This window comes from Cyprinus carpio, chromosome B4, assembly GCF_018340385.1.
Source record: "Cyprinus carpio isolate SPL01 chromosome B4, ASM1834038v1, whole genome shotgun sequence".
NCBI lineage: Eukaryota > Metazoa > Chordata > Actinopteri > Cypriniformes > Cyprinidae > Cyprinus > Cyprinus carpio.
In genome coordinates, this window is record NC_056600.1 from 13,022,149 (window position 1) to 13,040,221 (window position 18,073).

Consider the following 18,073-nt stretch of genomic DNA (forward strand, 5'->3'; position numbering starts at 1 on the left):
TAGATTTAACAGTGGGTTTAGGTTTAGGAGATGGATCAACAGTTTAATTATAAATGTAATTACAGAAATTATATGTACTACAGATGTATTTAGATGCAGGTATTTTTAAAAAAATATAAGTACAATGTAAAAAAAAAACATATTTACGCAATAAGTGCATTGTATTAAATTATTAATTTAAATGTAAGTACATAGTAGTTAAGGCCACCTAAATAAAGTGGGACCAATTCTTTTCACAGTTCTCCACAGTAACAATGATTCATCTTAATGTTGGATTCAAGGCAGAGCTTACTTGCCTCACTGAGAATTATGTGTAGTGTAGTTTTAGACCAAAATTTTTGGAAATTATTAGCTAATCTCAGCTCTTACAGTAGGTTTGTTTTATATATAGTTTTTAAAAGTAAAATATTCTATGGAGAAAAAACAATTGGAACCTGATCAAATTCTAAACCAATAAAGAGTTGCATTGAGGTCGCATGACTGATGCTTGATCTCTCTTTTCCATGCCTGATCTCGGCTTCCAGACAAATGTGGCATTTTCGAACCCCACCAAAACAACAACCCTGCTCTCTCCAATTGCAAACGCATGTCCATTTTCTCACTCATGCCCTTCGTTCTTTTTTTCCAAGTCTATGTCTCTCATTTTTTTCCAGCGAACGGTCCTTTTCCGTGAGCCAAGGGCACCTTTGGCTGATTAGCGGCTAATGAAATTGAGTGGCGAGCCTGTGTCTGCACAGCCAGCCTTTTATTAGGCCCCCATTAGGTGTGAGTGCAGGAGGTGCGTCAGCCGCCCGCTGTAGGTGGGCATAACGCAGCACCCATCTGGTCCTCTGCCTATGTGTCCTTCCTCAAATAGCTCCCATTAACTGCCAACCACCGGGCTGAGAGAAGCCTTCCCTACACACTCAAACACACCAAGACACACATACACGGGCACACACCAGGCTGTTATATGCTGCTCAGGGCCAGTCACTTAGGTAACACACAGTTGTTCTGCACTTGGAGAGGAAGTAGAGGTGGAAATGGACACACTCCTTTTGGCTTCCTTGTTGAACATATAGCACTTTGGAGAATTTTTTGTGCATCCTTCTTTTAAGGTTGAATTTCCCTCATCATTCTCTCTCTCATTCAATGTCTTGTTGATCCTGTGGCCCGAATCTTTACTTACAAATATGAGTTGAATGAGCATGTTAGACATTGTCTAGTACACTCTCTCCCTTGCTTTTTTCTTTCCAGGAAAACTGAACATACCCACAGTCAGAACATGCACACATATTCCTTATTGTCTGTCCAAAAGCCAATCTTTTAGGGTCAACTTACAGACACCACAAAGATATAGGTTGAACATGCAATTTTGTTACTTCAATTTCAATGAAATATGCTGATAAGTTGATTATCCTGAAAATTGTACACAATAAGGTGCTAACATTTTTATAATAAACAACTGATAATGCTAATTGTGCAGAAATTACACATCTTTAGAAACTCTTAAATGCTGCCTGAAATATTCTTAATAATATAAAGTGAGTGCTCAAATCAATTGGGAACATGTAATGAGAGACTCCCCCACCGTCATCCGCAGTGCTGCACAAAGCCCAGTTCACACAACCAGTGCGGCCACTTCATGCAGGAAAAACACCAATTACATTCATTTAGGTGTAATGAGACAAATTAAACAATTACACAGCCAATTGGGTTAGCCGCTCCTGTGCACAGGACCTGGTCTAACTCTGATGCGCTAACGCTCCTGCTGTCTTTTTTTCTCTTCAACCTTCTTTTTTAACTCTCATTCCGTGGGAAAATGGATTTACAATCTCAAGGAGGCAATGACGCTCTGCAAGTGAGTCTGATTGAGTTAGGAAGCGATCATGCTGTGTTTGACATGTATAAGCTACTGCCATGAAAGCTCTTTATTAGGTTAGTTTTCCCGAAATGTAGGTTGACTCTAATATGTGTTTTATAAGCAGCAACCAGTTTCTGTCGCCACCGTGTCTGAAGACTTAAACTAGTTAGTTAGCAAAAATATGCGACAACAGTGCTTGTTTCTTTAGCCGTAGCTAATGCGTCGTGCTAAATGGCTGACGTTCGACGTCAAATTAGCCAGCGTAAACAGCTCCTCATGGGAGGTCTGGCTACTTGTGTTAACTGCCACATTGACAGCAGAGGATCCTCACCTCAGCCCCTGCGCTGGGTAGCAGAAATTTTCTAACACCAGCGCGACACCCTGCAGAGCTGGAGGAGGTGTGCTGAAAGGAGGCTGCTAATGAGAGAAAAGCGAACAGACAGCGGGAATGTGTTACAGTACAGTGGCGCTCAGGAGGAGGTTGTACCAGTGGGCAGCTCCCAGCCACAGCGCCCACAGGTCTTTCTCAACATTACGCCTTATATGTATCCTGCATTTCATGCATGTGTGCCTCAAGCTTCTCGGCAGGTGTATTCTTTCATCCAAGAGCCTGTGTTCCTGGTTGGATAACCGCCAGGGGTCCTGCGAGGGACTCGTGAGGGGTCCTGAGTGGAGACAGCTTTAATAAGAATGAAAGAGTGCATATGCACGTTACCCCCAAGAGCCTAAAGAAGTGGCCCCACACTGAGAGGAATATATGTGTTAACTGTGTGTTTATTTCAGAAGAGAAGTAACTCTTCAAGGAGTTTTAAATGTGCTACAGGCCCTACAATTTAAAGTCAACATGAAATAGCACTATCTGACTCCTTCAATGTGACTCATATATGAGTAAAACAGATTATTTGATGAGGACAAGGGTTGGACTGCAGAAAAAAGTTACCAAAAAAAAAAGAAAGAAAAATTTTGTTTTGAATAACACGAACTGAAGTACTGTTAAAAATAAAACCAGGAACATTTATTAAAAAGGTAAATAGTGTCACTTTTTATTTCATGTTGACTTTAAAGCTGATTTTCCTTCTTTTGGAAGTGGAATCTGGCTTTTGACCTCAGTAACATCTTGTATTAAACTCTAAACATACTCTAAAAGTTCAGGACTGCTATATTTGTCTCTGTCGCAAGCGTTTGCTCACAGTATGTTAGCGGCCTGTGTGTTAAACACAAGTCAAATGTGTGTTTTTAAGGAGGTGATTTAGGGCTAATATATGATTGGCCCATAAGAAGGGTCTCCTCCTCTCGCCCCCCTCCGCCTCCTCCGTGTTGACTGTGAGAAACTATTGTTCCACTGGGCTGAATGGAGAAGTGCTTGTTTGGGAAAAGGTTGCAAAGTCATGGGAAAAAGAAGCTTTGTTTCTGTGAGCGACGACTGGGGCTAGAGAAACCCAAGCGGACGTGTTTTGGGGACTGACGCACACACAGCTGCTACTGACACACATACAGATATGAGCTGATGCAGATTTTGAAATAGACACAGATAAGTCTCACATACACATGTTCAGGCTAAGCTGTGTAGTATGAACATGCACACACAAACAAGCAGCTGCGACACACACACACACACACACACACACACACACACACTCTCTCTCTCACACACACACACAGTCAGGCACTAAAAGAGAATGGCAGGGGTCCAACGGACGGGAGTGATCTGTGTGTGTGTGTGTGTGTGTGTGTGTGTGTGTGAATAGTCTCAGTGTGATGTGGCTTCCTGGCCAAAACTGCCGGAGTCCCTCTCAAGGCTAAGTCTCATTTTATCAACCAAATTAGACTCATCTCATCTCCTCTTGCACACAAAGCCTTTATCCGCTTCACACCTGCACACACAAAGCAGGCCAGTGTCTCTCTGCTCTATGTATAAGTCAGCTGGGACAAACCCATCAAAAAGTGTCTGTTTTTAGTTTTCTACAAGCTCCTTTACCAGCCATTAGGGCATTCCCAACACATTTTATTAAAAGATTCATTTAAATCATAGCTTGCATGATTGCTATGTCTAAATACACTCTATTTTTAAAAACTTATAAAGCTGCTTGTCTATAGGCAGCTATCTTTTTAGGCTGCATATTAACAGAAATGGAATCTCATAAATGATGTAAAATGTGATTTGCTCTTCAAAGGCAGCTACTTTGTGGACTACACAAAGAGCGAGTAGCTGGCATCCAGTACTTTTGGGAAGGTAAATTCAAGCGTTTTGTCCTGCACTGTTACATGCTATATGCTATGTAAAGCTATTTTAAACAGTTAATAAATTCTTCTAGAATTATAATAAAGGTAGCTGTGACCTCATATAATTTGAAATGCCATTTAGAATATTCACTTTGGAAAATTTTATGTATTTATATAAATTTGTTCAAACGAGTATGGACTCTGGATACCAGCGCTGATGCTCGTTAATGATTGGTTGAGGGGGGTTGATTGCTGATTGGTGGACAACAACGTTTGATTGTCATGAAACCCCATGGTCACGGTGACAAGTCACTTGTATTGTGACATCTCACAAACATACCTCTTCAAAAGCAAAAACGCAAAACATGTATACAAGTCTACAAGTGGACATGCACATCTATATGAAGACTCACCTGGATCTGTTGCTGCAGGAGGTTGATTTTGTGTTGTTGCTGCAGAAGTTGCTGCTGTTGTCGTGCAATCTGTGGACAGAACATGTCAAACTGTCAGATGTGTCAAACTGTTTTTCAACAAGAGAGGAGATTATTTGTGCAGATAGGGGTCACATGCTTGTATGGTGACGGTAAACTGTGTGTTTGAAGCTCTTGGGTGTGCTTTTGTATTTCATACATATTTACCAAGGAGTGCCACCCAGTCCTGGAGCGTTGTGTGTGTGTGTGTACAGGGGTGTGTTAGTATATGTGTTAATACTGATCTGTTTTCTTTTGTAAAACTGAGCTCCCCAGAAGCAACTATACACACAACAAAGCTAAAGCACACTCTTCTGTATGCAAACACCTTTAGAATCCTGCCTGCATGCTGGAGGGGACCTGAATGTTACACACACACACACTTATAGGGGGATGGAGAGAACTGAAGGTTTCTTTGTAAATGTGGTTCAAAGTGGAGAATGTTAGTATGTTACACACCCATACCTCTCCTTCACACACACACTCACTGATAACACTCACTGTTCTGTGTTCTGCTCTATTTAAATGTTCATCACAATAACACTGTGTCCTAATCAGACATGATAGGAAGGAATGGGTCACAACGGTTGATTAATTTACTGGTCATCTAACTGCAAACTATATTATTAGTGAGGCTGGCTAGTTTATCGTTTGCTAATTTGGTTTTGTTTGAATATTTTACCAGTGGTGCTCTAATTAACATGATGACAGTGTCGGAAAAGCCCTGTCAGAAAAGTGTTGTCTTCAAATGTATCCCATTTAAAGTAACATCAGCCATAAAAAAACAGTACAACATTTAAAAAGAGACCCGTGTTTATAAACACACACAAAAAAAAACGAATTATAAATTCCCCCTTAGAGAAATAAGTGCTATCAGGGACGAGAGAACCCAGAACAAGCCTAATATACATGGCTTCCTTAACCCGTTCAGAATAGTCAATTTTGAAAATGTGTCTGCCACTTATGAGGCAAGTTTCTAATATCAGATTGATTATTTTCTGTTCTTTCTAATAGTAAAATGCTTTGCAAAGTGACTAAATTACAGCCTATCAGAACACATTTATTGATTAATACACAGCTTGATTAATACACACAAGTGGAGCAGGATTTTTAACCGATGAGACTTCATTGTGTCACCAAGTGTGTCACATTGTACCTGGTTAGAACTTGCAGGTTTATTTAATATCTAGATTTGTGTGTAAACTTCACACACTCACTCTCACACACACACACACACACACACACACACACACACACACACACACACACACACACACACACACACACACACACACACATATATCAACATTATATTGGCCTATCCTGCCCTCTAGATATTGTTATTGGCTTCAGCCACTGGAAAAACCACTAGTTAGGATCAGCTGTGAAATAACTGATGAAATGTGCATAACTAAAGAAAAAGAATCACATGGCACATGCATGGCAAAACAGGATGAATAAGTGCTGACCTGGTCCTGTTGCTGTTTCGCCAACTCCATTTGCTGGCGCTGTTTTTCGATCTGTGAAGCAGCCAGTTTCTTCTGCTCCTCATGGGCGGCCAGTAGCTGCTCTCTGAGACTGCTGAGCTGCGTGATCATCCCCATCAGCTGGCGCTCTTTCTCCGCCAGGCTGTCCGGGGTGCCTGCAGGGGTTAAAGAGCACAGGCCAAGGGTCAAAGAACTAGTCGAGGAAGCCTTGTACCCAGATGTGCTCCTCCTGAGATGTGCTATCGTCCTGGTGTTTACCTTGCCGTCACTACACATTTAGCATGAGCTGACCTCCGACCTGGGCTAAAGCTGAGAATGCTCTGACATACGAGCAGCCCCAGAGCAGACGGCAGGAGGGGAAGACTAAATCACTCGACAGGATGTCGTTGCACTGCGGTATTACCCCAGACTACCACCAATCAAACAATGTGTGTGTTTGTGTGTGTGCTAAACCCCTAAAGCGTTCAAATGTCCAAATGAGCACATGCCTGTTAATGAGTTCATGTGTGTGCAATTGTGCGTCTGAGGTCATATATCTGTGTTAAAACACACACACACAGACACACGTCTGCGCAGCCCCACAATCCCCCATTGTTCTCGGTCTCTACCTTCTGAGGGGCCACATTCCTCACCAGGGAAAAACAGATGATGAAGAAAGCAAGAGAAAGAAGGGAGTCATAGCAGCTGACCTGACCCTTTGCCCTGGCAGGAAGGTGAAAGTAGGTTCCATTTGTAACCCCTTCACAAACACACACACACACACACACACACACACACACACACACACACACACACACACACACACACACACACACACACACACACACACACACACACACACACACACACACACACACACACACACACACACACACACACACACACTCAACAATGCACAATAAAGGCAACTGTCACAGGCAGCCAGTTGAAAAAATAAACCTGCAGCTCCCCTTAACAGCTCCCAGACTGAGCTTTCACAAGAGGGTGTGTATCTCAGCCGGCCCGGGACAAGAGAGGGCCTTGTGTGAGGAGTGACGAGTCTTCCAGAGAAAAGAGGGATCAAAGCGATCTTTCTTTCCCGCTTTATTTCCGAGACCCTATTGCTCATACAGGGGATGTTTAAAAATTTCTATACATTTTTATTATTAAATTAATATTGTTTTTTTATTAAAAAATTGAAGTATTTTAAATAACTATTTAAAATAATAATTAAAATGTTAAATATTTATTTAAATATTTTAAACTTAATTTATATTTTATATCAATTATGCAACTAATAATGCATTGTTTGACATTGTTTTCCAACAAAAATATGTAGATGAATTCACAACTTTCATGGAGATAAAGTATCATTTCCAGCTATTATTGCAAATAAAAACCTAATAAATATATGTACGTATCTTTGTAAATAAACAACAAATATATATAAAAGTAATAAAATCATAAAATATGTTGCTAAAAATAAAATAAATAATTTCTTGTTTCCCATCTGGGCCAGCAGAAAAAAACCTTGTTGTTGTGCCTGGTTAGAACACATTTTTATAGAAAAATTTTAAATTGACCCCTGTACTCTGTCCAGCTGTTTTTTACCCATAAACAACAACAACAACAACAACAAAAAAAACAGTGAATGCATCTGATCATTGCTGGTGGACAAATCCCTAAACCACCATTATTACATAGGGTTTACTAACTAGTCATTCAGACTACTTACCAACTAGTTTATTCTAGAAGCATTTGTAGCTTTGTACATCCCTAGCTCAGTCAGTGAGATTCACTCATTAAAATGTGAATAGACCTCTGACACAATATACTCTAGATGCCCTAAGTCAAGAGTTGACAGAAGGTGTTTATACACACACATAAGAAAACACACCAGCCTCATCAATCACAACCGAAGGCTTTTTACCTCGCCTACTGAAAGTTCAGCTTTGGATCAATAAGTGGTTTCCTCTCTCTCTAAACATCCTAAGGCTGCCTTTACTGCCTTGCCTCATGTCACAAACTACAGTAATTAACCAATTTGTAACAATGTAATACCTGTCAAGCAGCTCTCACTGCTAATTAATGACTAGGCTTAAAAGATAAATCCCTAAAGCAGCACAGTGCTGTGTTACATGAGGGAGAGAAGGAGAGAAAGAGCTTAGCCCGAGGCTCTTATTGTCCATTACCACTTTTCTTTCCATCTTCTATTCTCTCATTCTGTCTCTTTTGCTCTGTAATCATCTCCTATGTGGTTAACACAGGCTGTTCTTTACTGTACAATATATTTAGTCAACTTCATAAAGTACAATGCATCTGTTCTATTAAATGCATAGATCTGGTTCTGAACGCTGATCAATACTGTACTTCAGTACACCCATCCACCCATAAAGGTTCCGTATTGGCATCTATGGTGTATCATGGGGTCTTTCTACTGGATAAAAGTTTCTTTATAATGGAAAAACATAATTAAAATGTTCTTCACATTAAAAAAAATAATGATTCTTTTTAAGAACTGTTTACTGAATGGTTCTTTGGGGAAACCAAAATGGTTCTTCTACCGTATCAATGTGAAAAACACCATTTAAATGTAGAGATCAACTATCAACCTTGGTTTAATTTCAGGGAATATACCTGCTAGTGGCAAAATAGCTTGTAATAAATTTGCTAGGAGCAATTGAAGCAGTTTTGCTAACTTCCATCATTTCCACAAAACCCATTCCCAAAGACGTCTGATTCAATGATTCAATGTTTCTATTTGGTTAAAAATGTCAATCATCCTCTGACTTCTTGTTTGCTATCAGTACATTTTATGTGTAATATTAAAACACCTAATTTAAAACGACCTACTAGTTTGTATATTTGTGTGTCCATTTCTGATCTTAAAGGGTATTCACACACAGAGAGGGGACAGTGGCGAGGGCCCTTTCCAACCGTTAGTCATCGGTGGTCGTGGCGGGGATGCTCTCTTACTGAAATGTCAACACAGTGGGGTTACCGCACCGACGGCTTGATCAATGGTGCTCCCTTTTCTGCTCCAGGAGCGAGAACAAGCTTCGTTTGATTAAATATTTCTGAGCCGCTTAATGAAGTACATTTACTCCCAAGTTAGCCTCGCGAACACGCCGCAAGCGTGAGGAAGGTGTATGGAGGCTTGTTAAAGTGACAGTGGAGTGTGTTCTCGCTACGGCTGAGTGACCTAACAGGATGTATCATTAACCATGCTAACATGAGCGAGGCTGTTGCTTAGCAAGTCATCCCGGCAGATCATTAACCGGGGCCGGCGAAGAGGCTAGCACTAGGTGGATTAGCATACCTGAGCTCTCGGAGCGCTTGAAGATGTCTAAAGTGACATTTGATTCGTACAATTATAGCTGTGATTATTCGAATCTAGAACCGGAAAACCAGCTCTTGTGACACAACTGCCAATGGAAACAGCAAATACTTTGGTTTTGTACCACTAAAAAAGAGACACAACGGACAACATAACATGCATACATTCTGAGGTCACATGAAGACACAAAGTCTTTGGGTTTACCTTTGATCTCTCCAAAGTTGCCAGAACCCATGGCCAATATCTTGTCCTTCCAGTCCTTAGACAACAGCCTCTCAATACTGGGGGTCTCTGGAGGGGAGACAGAGAGAGAGAGAGAGAAAGAGAGAGAGAGAGAGAGAGAGAGATAAAAATAAAAATACAACAACAACAGGCAGGCAACATCACAATATAGCTCATTTAAAGTCCATTTGCTGTAATAAAGGCCCGTCTCTCTAATGGCACCAACAGTAGGGCAGGAGGAAGAGAAGATGGAGAGAGAGAAGGATAGAGAAAGACAGAGAGAGAGTGAGAGAGTTGAGCGGCTTCCTCACCTGCTGTTAGCCAATCATTAGCCCTATGCTTCAGCTAACACAAAGAGGCTCTTAATGCACCGGGTACAATGGACACATTATCGAGGCTGTGCGTTTTGTTTTTCTAATACACCCCGTGGACCCGCTAACCCCTCCACCCCACACGCTAATTACTAACCTGCCAAGGACGGACGTCTCAAACAAGAGAGAGAGAGAGGAAAATTACAACAACTCTCAACACCCCCTCTGTATTCCTCTCTAACACACATACACACACACACACACACATGTACCAGCATCACCATCACAACAATTAACTGCAATATGAAACAAAAATGAGAGGAAGAGTGGGACACAGAGTGAAAGAGGTGTGTATTTGTGGTAAGTGGCAGAGGCCAGTATTTTAGCTGGTTGAGAAATGACACACACACACAACTTTATATTTAGTTGTGATTTCCTTTTCCTTTATGTTTCATTTTTATACTTTTTGTCATTCCACATCCTGTTGCTCATATAGTAAAGCATTACATGTGCAATGGCAAGGTCATGGGTTCAATTCCATTTTATTTTAGGTGATAAATCATGTTTGAAAAACATCTTTAAAAACCATTAAACCCTTTGGAATATCTACCAACGCAAAGATACATACAAACTAAATTTACATTCAATTACAATTTTTTATTTATTTATTTTTGTTTGTTTTTCTTCATCCTGTAGCTTAAATAGTAAAGCATGACACTTGCAACAGCAATGTTGTGGCTTCAGTTCGACAGTATATATCTTTATATGACAAACCGTATTTTGAAAACACCTTTCTCTCATTTAACTTATGTATTCATGCTCATTTAAATCTTAATCACTAAACACTTCCAAATATGGAAATTCACATTTTCAAAAGCAAAGACTTTAAATACATGTATGCATGAACTATAAATTAAGGTATGATTTCCTTTTCCTTTTCTTTTGCATTTCCTGTCTTCATTCTTTTTTTTTTCATCCTGTACCTCAAATAGTAAAGCATGATGATTGCAATTTGAAGGTCAAAGGTTTGATACCATATCATTTTATGTGATAAATCTGGTCTTTAAAAATATCTCATTTGAATCTTAATCACTAAAGCCTTCAGAATATGAATATGCACATCTTCAAAAGCAAACACACACACGTAAACACTTCTTCACCAAAGTAAAAACACCAGGTGGCACCGTTACCAATTCAGCTGGAGTTAAAACACTGAGCACTAACCTGTGTCTTTGCGACTGATAGACTGTACAGGCCCCAGGTGGGCGGCACACACTTACACTCAAAGACTTGCCAAATAGAAGACGACTTGCCAAATATTTAATGTCTGATTAGTGGTCAAACTTCCTCAGTGGCATGTCTGCAATTTAAAGTTTATCGCATTCTTGTTTCTTGAGTATTTCTGAATATCCTCTGCGTTCCTGGTCTTGCCTTTGGACTTCAAAGTTTGACAGTTTCAGGCCTGTAAAAGACACAGTCTTTGGTTTATGGACACACTCCCTTAACATTCAGCCAATCACCTTCACTGCTGCTGTTTCTACTGACAGCTGTCTCACTGTCACCCCAACAGGTGTTATTAGCCCTCGGCTCTCTCTCTCTCTCTTTCCTCGATTCTGGCATCTGTGCGTAACAATGACAGAGGCTTTTAAGCCCGAGAGCTTTGACAAACGAAAGGTTTCAACAAATGGCCACTCCGTCTATCCCCCCTGCCTGCTCTCTCTCTCTCTTTCTGTCTCAGTATGTCACTTTCTCCCTCTCTCTCACCACAGCACTGTAATAGTTATTATTTTTATTTATTAACATGGCCGCTATTGTCCCTGCTGACAGCTCCTTCACTTTAACTATTAATAAAAATAGAAAGCCCTCTTTTATGTGACAGCCCGCAGCGGGGATCTATGCAATCGTTTACAGCAAAATGGACGGAGAAGGAAGCAGATAGGCTGATGTATCTGTCTTTCATTGCAGCTCCCCTGTCTTGATCTCATTCTTCATACTCTATTATGGTTTGGGAAGAAAAGGACTGTTGCGGTGCCCTTTGATAGAAGCACCTCTCACTTCAGCCTGTGATGTTGCTTTTAGTTATTTCAATATGAAATATGATGCTTCAACATATGCTGGAATTATTAAATGCTAGAATAGACTCTAACCTGCGTCTTTATATCATGTAAGTATACGGATAATAAAGACTTGTATTTGAATGTAGTGTACTGAAAATCACAAATGAGATCTCTTTTAATATATCAGTTGTTTCTTATAGATAGCAATGAAATGGAATGGTTTGAGGCTTTGAATGAACTGAGAATTTCTCTTAAAAAAAAAAAAAAAAACTTCATTAATCTCCTTTAAGGTTTTGGAAAGTGTCACATTATGCTCAGAATACATTACATACTTGAAACCCATCTGAAAACTGAACTTGCAAACTTCGAGCTATAAAATGTTCTACAAAGATAAAAGATAAACATATTAACTGCAGGTTTAAATCCAGTATTTGCTAGGTTATCAGCATTAAAAATATGGGCATAACAGAGAGAGAGAGAGAGAGAAAGAAGTGAGAGAGGGCAGAAATTTTGGGACTGCTTCCATTAGTTTATTCCCAAAACGGCAGCACAGCTTGTATGCATTAGTGTAAAGGGGTCTTGTTTGTGGCAGCTGGGTGGGACCCTGCGTATGCGCCCTTACGGGGTGGGGAGCACATTTTTTGGTGGGACCAGTACTGCCTGAGGGGTACAACGGAAAGAGAACAGTGTGACTCTTGGAAAAACACACAGCAAGGGTGTGTATGAGAGCAGGAGTGCCAAGATGTATTTCAATTAGACATAACATGATTGAATGAGAATGTTTCCTTGTAATGCCTGAAATCTGAAATATTGTTCCTAAGCAGCTTTAAAAAAAAATATTGTGCCAAAAATAGTGAGCAAGATGTCAGTGACAGCGGTTAGAAAAAATTCAAATAAAATATGAATAATAGCATTAATAAAATATTTGTAATTTTAATAAGAAAGGAGAGTATTTTTTTTATAAAACTGGACCCAATTTTGGAAATCCCTGGACCAGTCAGTCAACCATCATGATCCATAGGATAACCCCTGGACCAGTCAACCATCCTAGTCACACTGTATGTCTCTGGTTGTGTCTAGAACAGGATGTTCGGCAGACAGATCTGACAAACAAGCACGTCAGTCGCACACACTCATCTGTAAACTGAATATGAGATCACAAACTCACCAACCACCACACCAGCCATGCCAGCATGGGAGAGGAGAAGTTAATCTGACAATAATAGGTGAATTATGAGGCATTATTAAAGTTCATTGGCTCCAGAGGACTCCAGCAGCTGGGCAGAGCCGTAGCCAAGATGTCCGGCCACCTGGCCCAAAAGCGTGGAAGAACCGCTCAAGATGTGCCACCACCGTGCGCACTTTCATTCTTCACACACCACGGTCCAACTTAGGGCGGCCCGGGCTCTGTACTTCACAAACAATTTCATCACTCACTTACTGTTTCTCTATGCCACGCTGTTGCGATGCAATTTTTTTGCCCAAAACGCTCTGACTCAGCCCGGCCAACTCCATTTTTCCAATTATCTCATATTTGCAAAGCCAATGAGATGTTTTGTTCGGAAAAGAAAGAGGGGGTGGGGGGTTGGTTTTGGAGGAGTGGAGAAAAGTGGGGAGATGGAGGGGGAATGAGACAAGGAGAGCCAGGCCCACGGTGGACAACAAAAGGGCCAGTGTCCCAGCGCCAGCTTCACGCGGGTGGGGAGGGCTCACAGGAAAGGCCCTGGCTCAGGCCTGGCCCAGCACGCAGCGCCAGAACAGGCTCCACATTGACTGCTCTTGGCAGAAAGCAACACGCTGCAGCAGCTCCCAGTCGCCACAGAGGTCAGGATTGAATAACCAATTATACAAGCACCCAGCTAGTTTATCTAAGGTTGGACAGAAAGGATCGTCACACACTTTGAGTTCAGCGCCGTATATATGTCCAACATGAGAGACGCACACACGGGAGTCCAGCTGCGCTTAGATCTTTCTGAGGAGTGAATACAAACACACACAGATGGGTTTCAGTCACAAAACTAGTAATTAATGACTGCCTTTGTGGCTAAAACACTGTAATCAATTAATGCAGTGCAGATCAGTAGTCATTTAGGGTGTCATGCTTAAAAGAAAGATCATGAGATTTTAAAAAGCGAATGGCAGAAGTTTGATTCAGAAACAAACATGCTCTGCAAACTCTGCTCCTGAATTCCCCTGTCAAATGAAAAGATGATTATAATCACCCTTGATGATCAATTTATTTACGGCTGTTATTTGCCCAGAGACCGTGTTGAAAATTCTTTCTAAAGGACGTTCAAACATCGGCGGTCGCTCGTGTTTACTCCCGATGCAGCAGACACTGCGAGACTGTGAGTTTAGAAATGCACTGAGCAAGAAGAAAAAAAAAACATCGGCCCAAATCTCTCATCAAAAGCATTCATTCAAGCTAAAAGTCCCAATTATGTGTTCTGATGGAGGAAAAGGCAACGCTTAGCAACACTCTGTACAAACATTCACACACACACACACACACACACACACACACACACAGAGAATGTCTTCTTTCTTCTTTTCACTCAAAAAACGTTCCTGTCTCAGAGAGGTGACACAAGCAAAAAGAAAAAAAGAGAAACATGGAAGGACAGAGCACGATGGAGTGAGATAAGGTGAGATTTTGTGCAAAGTCGTAACGTGTAAAGCGTGTAGAGTCAGCGGAAAGAGCAAAGCTAAAGCTAAAGTTCAGGATGTTAAACACCCTTTACATTCAAAGCAGTCACCAGGGCAACAGGGACAATTTTCTAATACAAAATATAAAAAGAAAAACACCTTGGCTGGAAAAATACCCTGTTTGTTTTCCATCTGTACTGTGTGTGTGTGTGTTTTTTTTTTGGACAGTAAAAAAAGACATTTTGACATCATAGGTAAACAGAACTATATATAGTTAGTCCTCGTTTGAATTGGTCACAATCAAAACAACTGATGTACTGAATGAGCATAAAAACAGTTTTATGAACAATTCACAGAAATTTGTCATTGAATGTTTTATTGAATTTGATAGAATGTTTGTGAAAAGCCTGAGTGTGAACTACATTTACAGTATGTTCCGCAGTGTGATACAAACGAAGTCCCACGAGTGCTGCAAAGTGTGCTCTTCAGCTCTAGTCCTCATTTAGACGACGATAAATCAATTTCCTGTAAATTAATAGAAAATAATTCCCAACTAAAGTTGCAGGGTGAGATTTACAAATTGAAAAAGTCGTTTATCTCTGACGGAATTGTGCCCTTCACATATCTGCAATCCTTCTCTGACAGATGGTGTTGTGGGTGCTTATGTCCAATTTGATTTGAACCAAAACTCCCGCCAAATTTATTCTGGCACCTCTCACATGGTGCCAAATTTACACTGCCAGATTGAAATAACTGCGTGGAGGGCATGACATTGTGAAGAAGAATGTGAGCAAAACCATCACGACGTGTGAGAAAGTATGAGAAAATTAAGACGTTCTCTGAGGACGTCCAAGACTTCAAATCTGGCTGCCGTACATCTGAGTATCAGCCACACTACAGATACGCACACACACAAGCAAACAGATATATTCCATTGTACATACATGTAGAAATTAATTAACATGCACACATACAGTGATAAAAAAAGCCTTTTTATATTCCATATGCGGCGAGCCTGGCTGTTGTTTGCTTTTAAATAGCAGGCTAAGTGAATTAGTCTGAACATGATAACATCTCAAAACACTTAAAAGCTAAAAGAAAATAATCACATGTGCTGTTTGCAGACACTTTGGTCTGAAATATAGTATGCAACTGTGGAATTATACTTTAAATGTATGCTAATTTAAGCAGGTAGTCACTCAAAATTACATTCCCCCACCCACTTTCAATGTACAGGAAAAAGACAAAGTAATACATAATTGAAATAACATGAAGGTGTTATTCCATTATTAGTAGATCATCTGCTAAATTTATTGTGCTGTGGTGTCAGAAGAAAGGGTTAAGCTGGGCTCAGGGCTCCCCTCTCCTCAAAGCACACACATTTCTCTTGTCAAAGGCATCCTGTTAAAGTAGGCCAGGGCATATTTGTGCTTCCTCCGTGTGCTCTATAATGGAAAATGACACTTTCAATCTGTCTCGTGGCAATAACCCCTCTTCAGTGCGTCTCGCGCACAGCCCAGTCAGCAGAGAGCTGTCATAGCCCCGGGGCCCTGCCGCCACCCGCTTTCATTACATCACTTTAAAATGACAACAAAAGAATACAACGTGTTCGTCCGAGTCTGATGCATTAACTGCGGGACAGAAAAAAAAAAAAAAAGCTTTGGACTGAGGCAACAGACACACATATGGTTGCAAACACTTGTTCTTGCAAAGTCAACATCACACAGACTGAAACGTATTGACACGCATGGTTGAAATAAATATATAAAATCTGTCAAAGCGCACGGCAGAGGCCGCGGTGTCTGTTAAAATCACAATTGCTGTATGTCACGTTGAAGTGTACTGTGGCTTTCAGAAAGCAGCTGTCACAGGCCTGTCATACACACAGGCAGACTATGCTGACAAGATAATGCTGCTTTGCATTTTGGAGGCAAATAAAAACACACACACACAAACACACACAAGGCAGACCCACTCAGAAGTCTCCATTTTAACCTCTTGTCATAACAAACTGCCCCTGGCAGATGAAAACAGTTATTACCCATATTACAATTCACTTCCTCTGTCTTCACATTGTTTTTCCATTTCTGAATTTGTGAAGTATTCACAAACAGCATTTCTGATGAGGCACATACTTATCACTAAGCAAAACGGCTTGGAAAAATGGATCTGACTTGTGCAAACAGGAAGTAGGGAATCTACAGGCATGCTTTCCCCCAACACACTCCGGATTTACTCTGGATTTAATCGTTGCTGTTGTCTCTGTGTGCCTGGGGCGGTTAAAATGCTCTCGCTGTAAGAATGGCCAGCATTGTGTGGGCTCCATTGCTCCCAGATACTGGTAGCCATGTGAGAGCCATTAGGTGATTGTTAACAGCTCTTAAGAAGCTGCCCAAGCCTGGCCAAAGCCAGTCAGACCCCTGCACCCACCACCCGGCACATCCCTCGACTCGATTCCTTCTTTCTCTTCATCTGTAGGACAGGAAGAGGGGAGGTGGACAGGGTGGGGGATGGCGATAAATTCACATGCTTTAAGGTTAAACTTTGATCGCTTGATAAGGTTGGTCATGGGAATAATGCCCCACTTATAAGCTATATTTCCATTGGTTAGTCACCAGCTGGGGTACGGGACAGCACAAAGCGGTCTATTTCATCTTAATTCATTTATTTAAACACATACTGTGCCAGACTGTACAGTGCACTCGTAATAATGTTAACATATTAAATGCACTGGAACACGGCACTTTAGAGGTCCTCAAATATAGTTACAAATATGCACACTATCTGTTAGAAGAACTGAAATGTACCCAGTTGCGTTCAAACAGAAACACATTTTAACACAGAAATTCCCAACTGGGGGTACTGGAATATTTTTCTGTGTTAAACATATATACTGTACGTACAATTTTGTAGAATAATTAAAAGCATTAGCTTTTGAAATAATGAAATAATAATTAAAAGCACAACTATTACAGTTGAAATGCTTTTAGTCAGCAATGATGCATTAAATTGATTAAAAAAAGACTAAATAAAATGAAAAAATCATCATGGTTTATACAAAAATATTAACCAGCATGATAATTATAATAAATGTGTCTTGAGCACCAAATCAGCATTTTAAAATGATTTTTGAAGGAAAGTGTAACAATGAAGAGTGAAGTAATGGCAGCAGAAAGTTCAGCTTTGTCATTACAGGAACAGATTACACTTTAAAAAATATATTAAGATGGAAAAAATGTAAAATAAATAAAGTAATAATAATAATAATAATAATAAAATTGGGAAAAAAATTAACAATATTACTGTTTGTACTGTTTTGATCAAATAAATGCTGCATTGGTGACCATTTAAAAAAGAGACTTAGTGTTAGTGTATATGTATTTAACTTGTATCCACATTAATATATTTTCTTATTCCAAACTAACCATTAGAAAACAGACTGTGTATTCCTCAAACTGTTTGAGACCGTTTCTTTAGTATGAGAGGAATATTACCGAT

The 18,073-nt window shown here is 40.3% G+C and overlaps 1 protein-coding gene across 9 annotated transcripts in view; it reads right to left on the reverse strand.

Annotated features, from left to right (window-relative positions):
• Positions 1–18,073, reverse strand: part of sox5 (SRY-box transcription factor 5) — a 205,180-nt gene that overhangs the window by 29,110 nt on the left and 157,997 nt on the right. For 8 of the 9 annotated variants that reach the window (XM_042722035.1, XM_042722033.1, XM_042722034.1 and 5 more), the window contains 3 exons: positions 9,544–9,630; positions 6,006–6,178; positions 4,480–4,548 (listed from right to left, as the gene is read on the reverse strand). In XM_042722035.1, the coding sequence (XP_042577969.1) occupies positions 4,480–4,548; positions 6,006–6,178; positions 9,544–9,630 (329 nt within the window). Of the gene's footprint in view, positions 1–4,479; positions 4,549–6,005; positions 6,179–9,543; positions 9,631–11,096; positions 12,082–18,073 lie in introns of those variants that run through there. The other variant, XM_042722036.1, reaches the window with a different exon arrangement.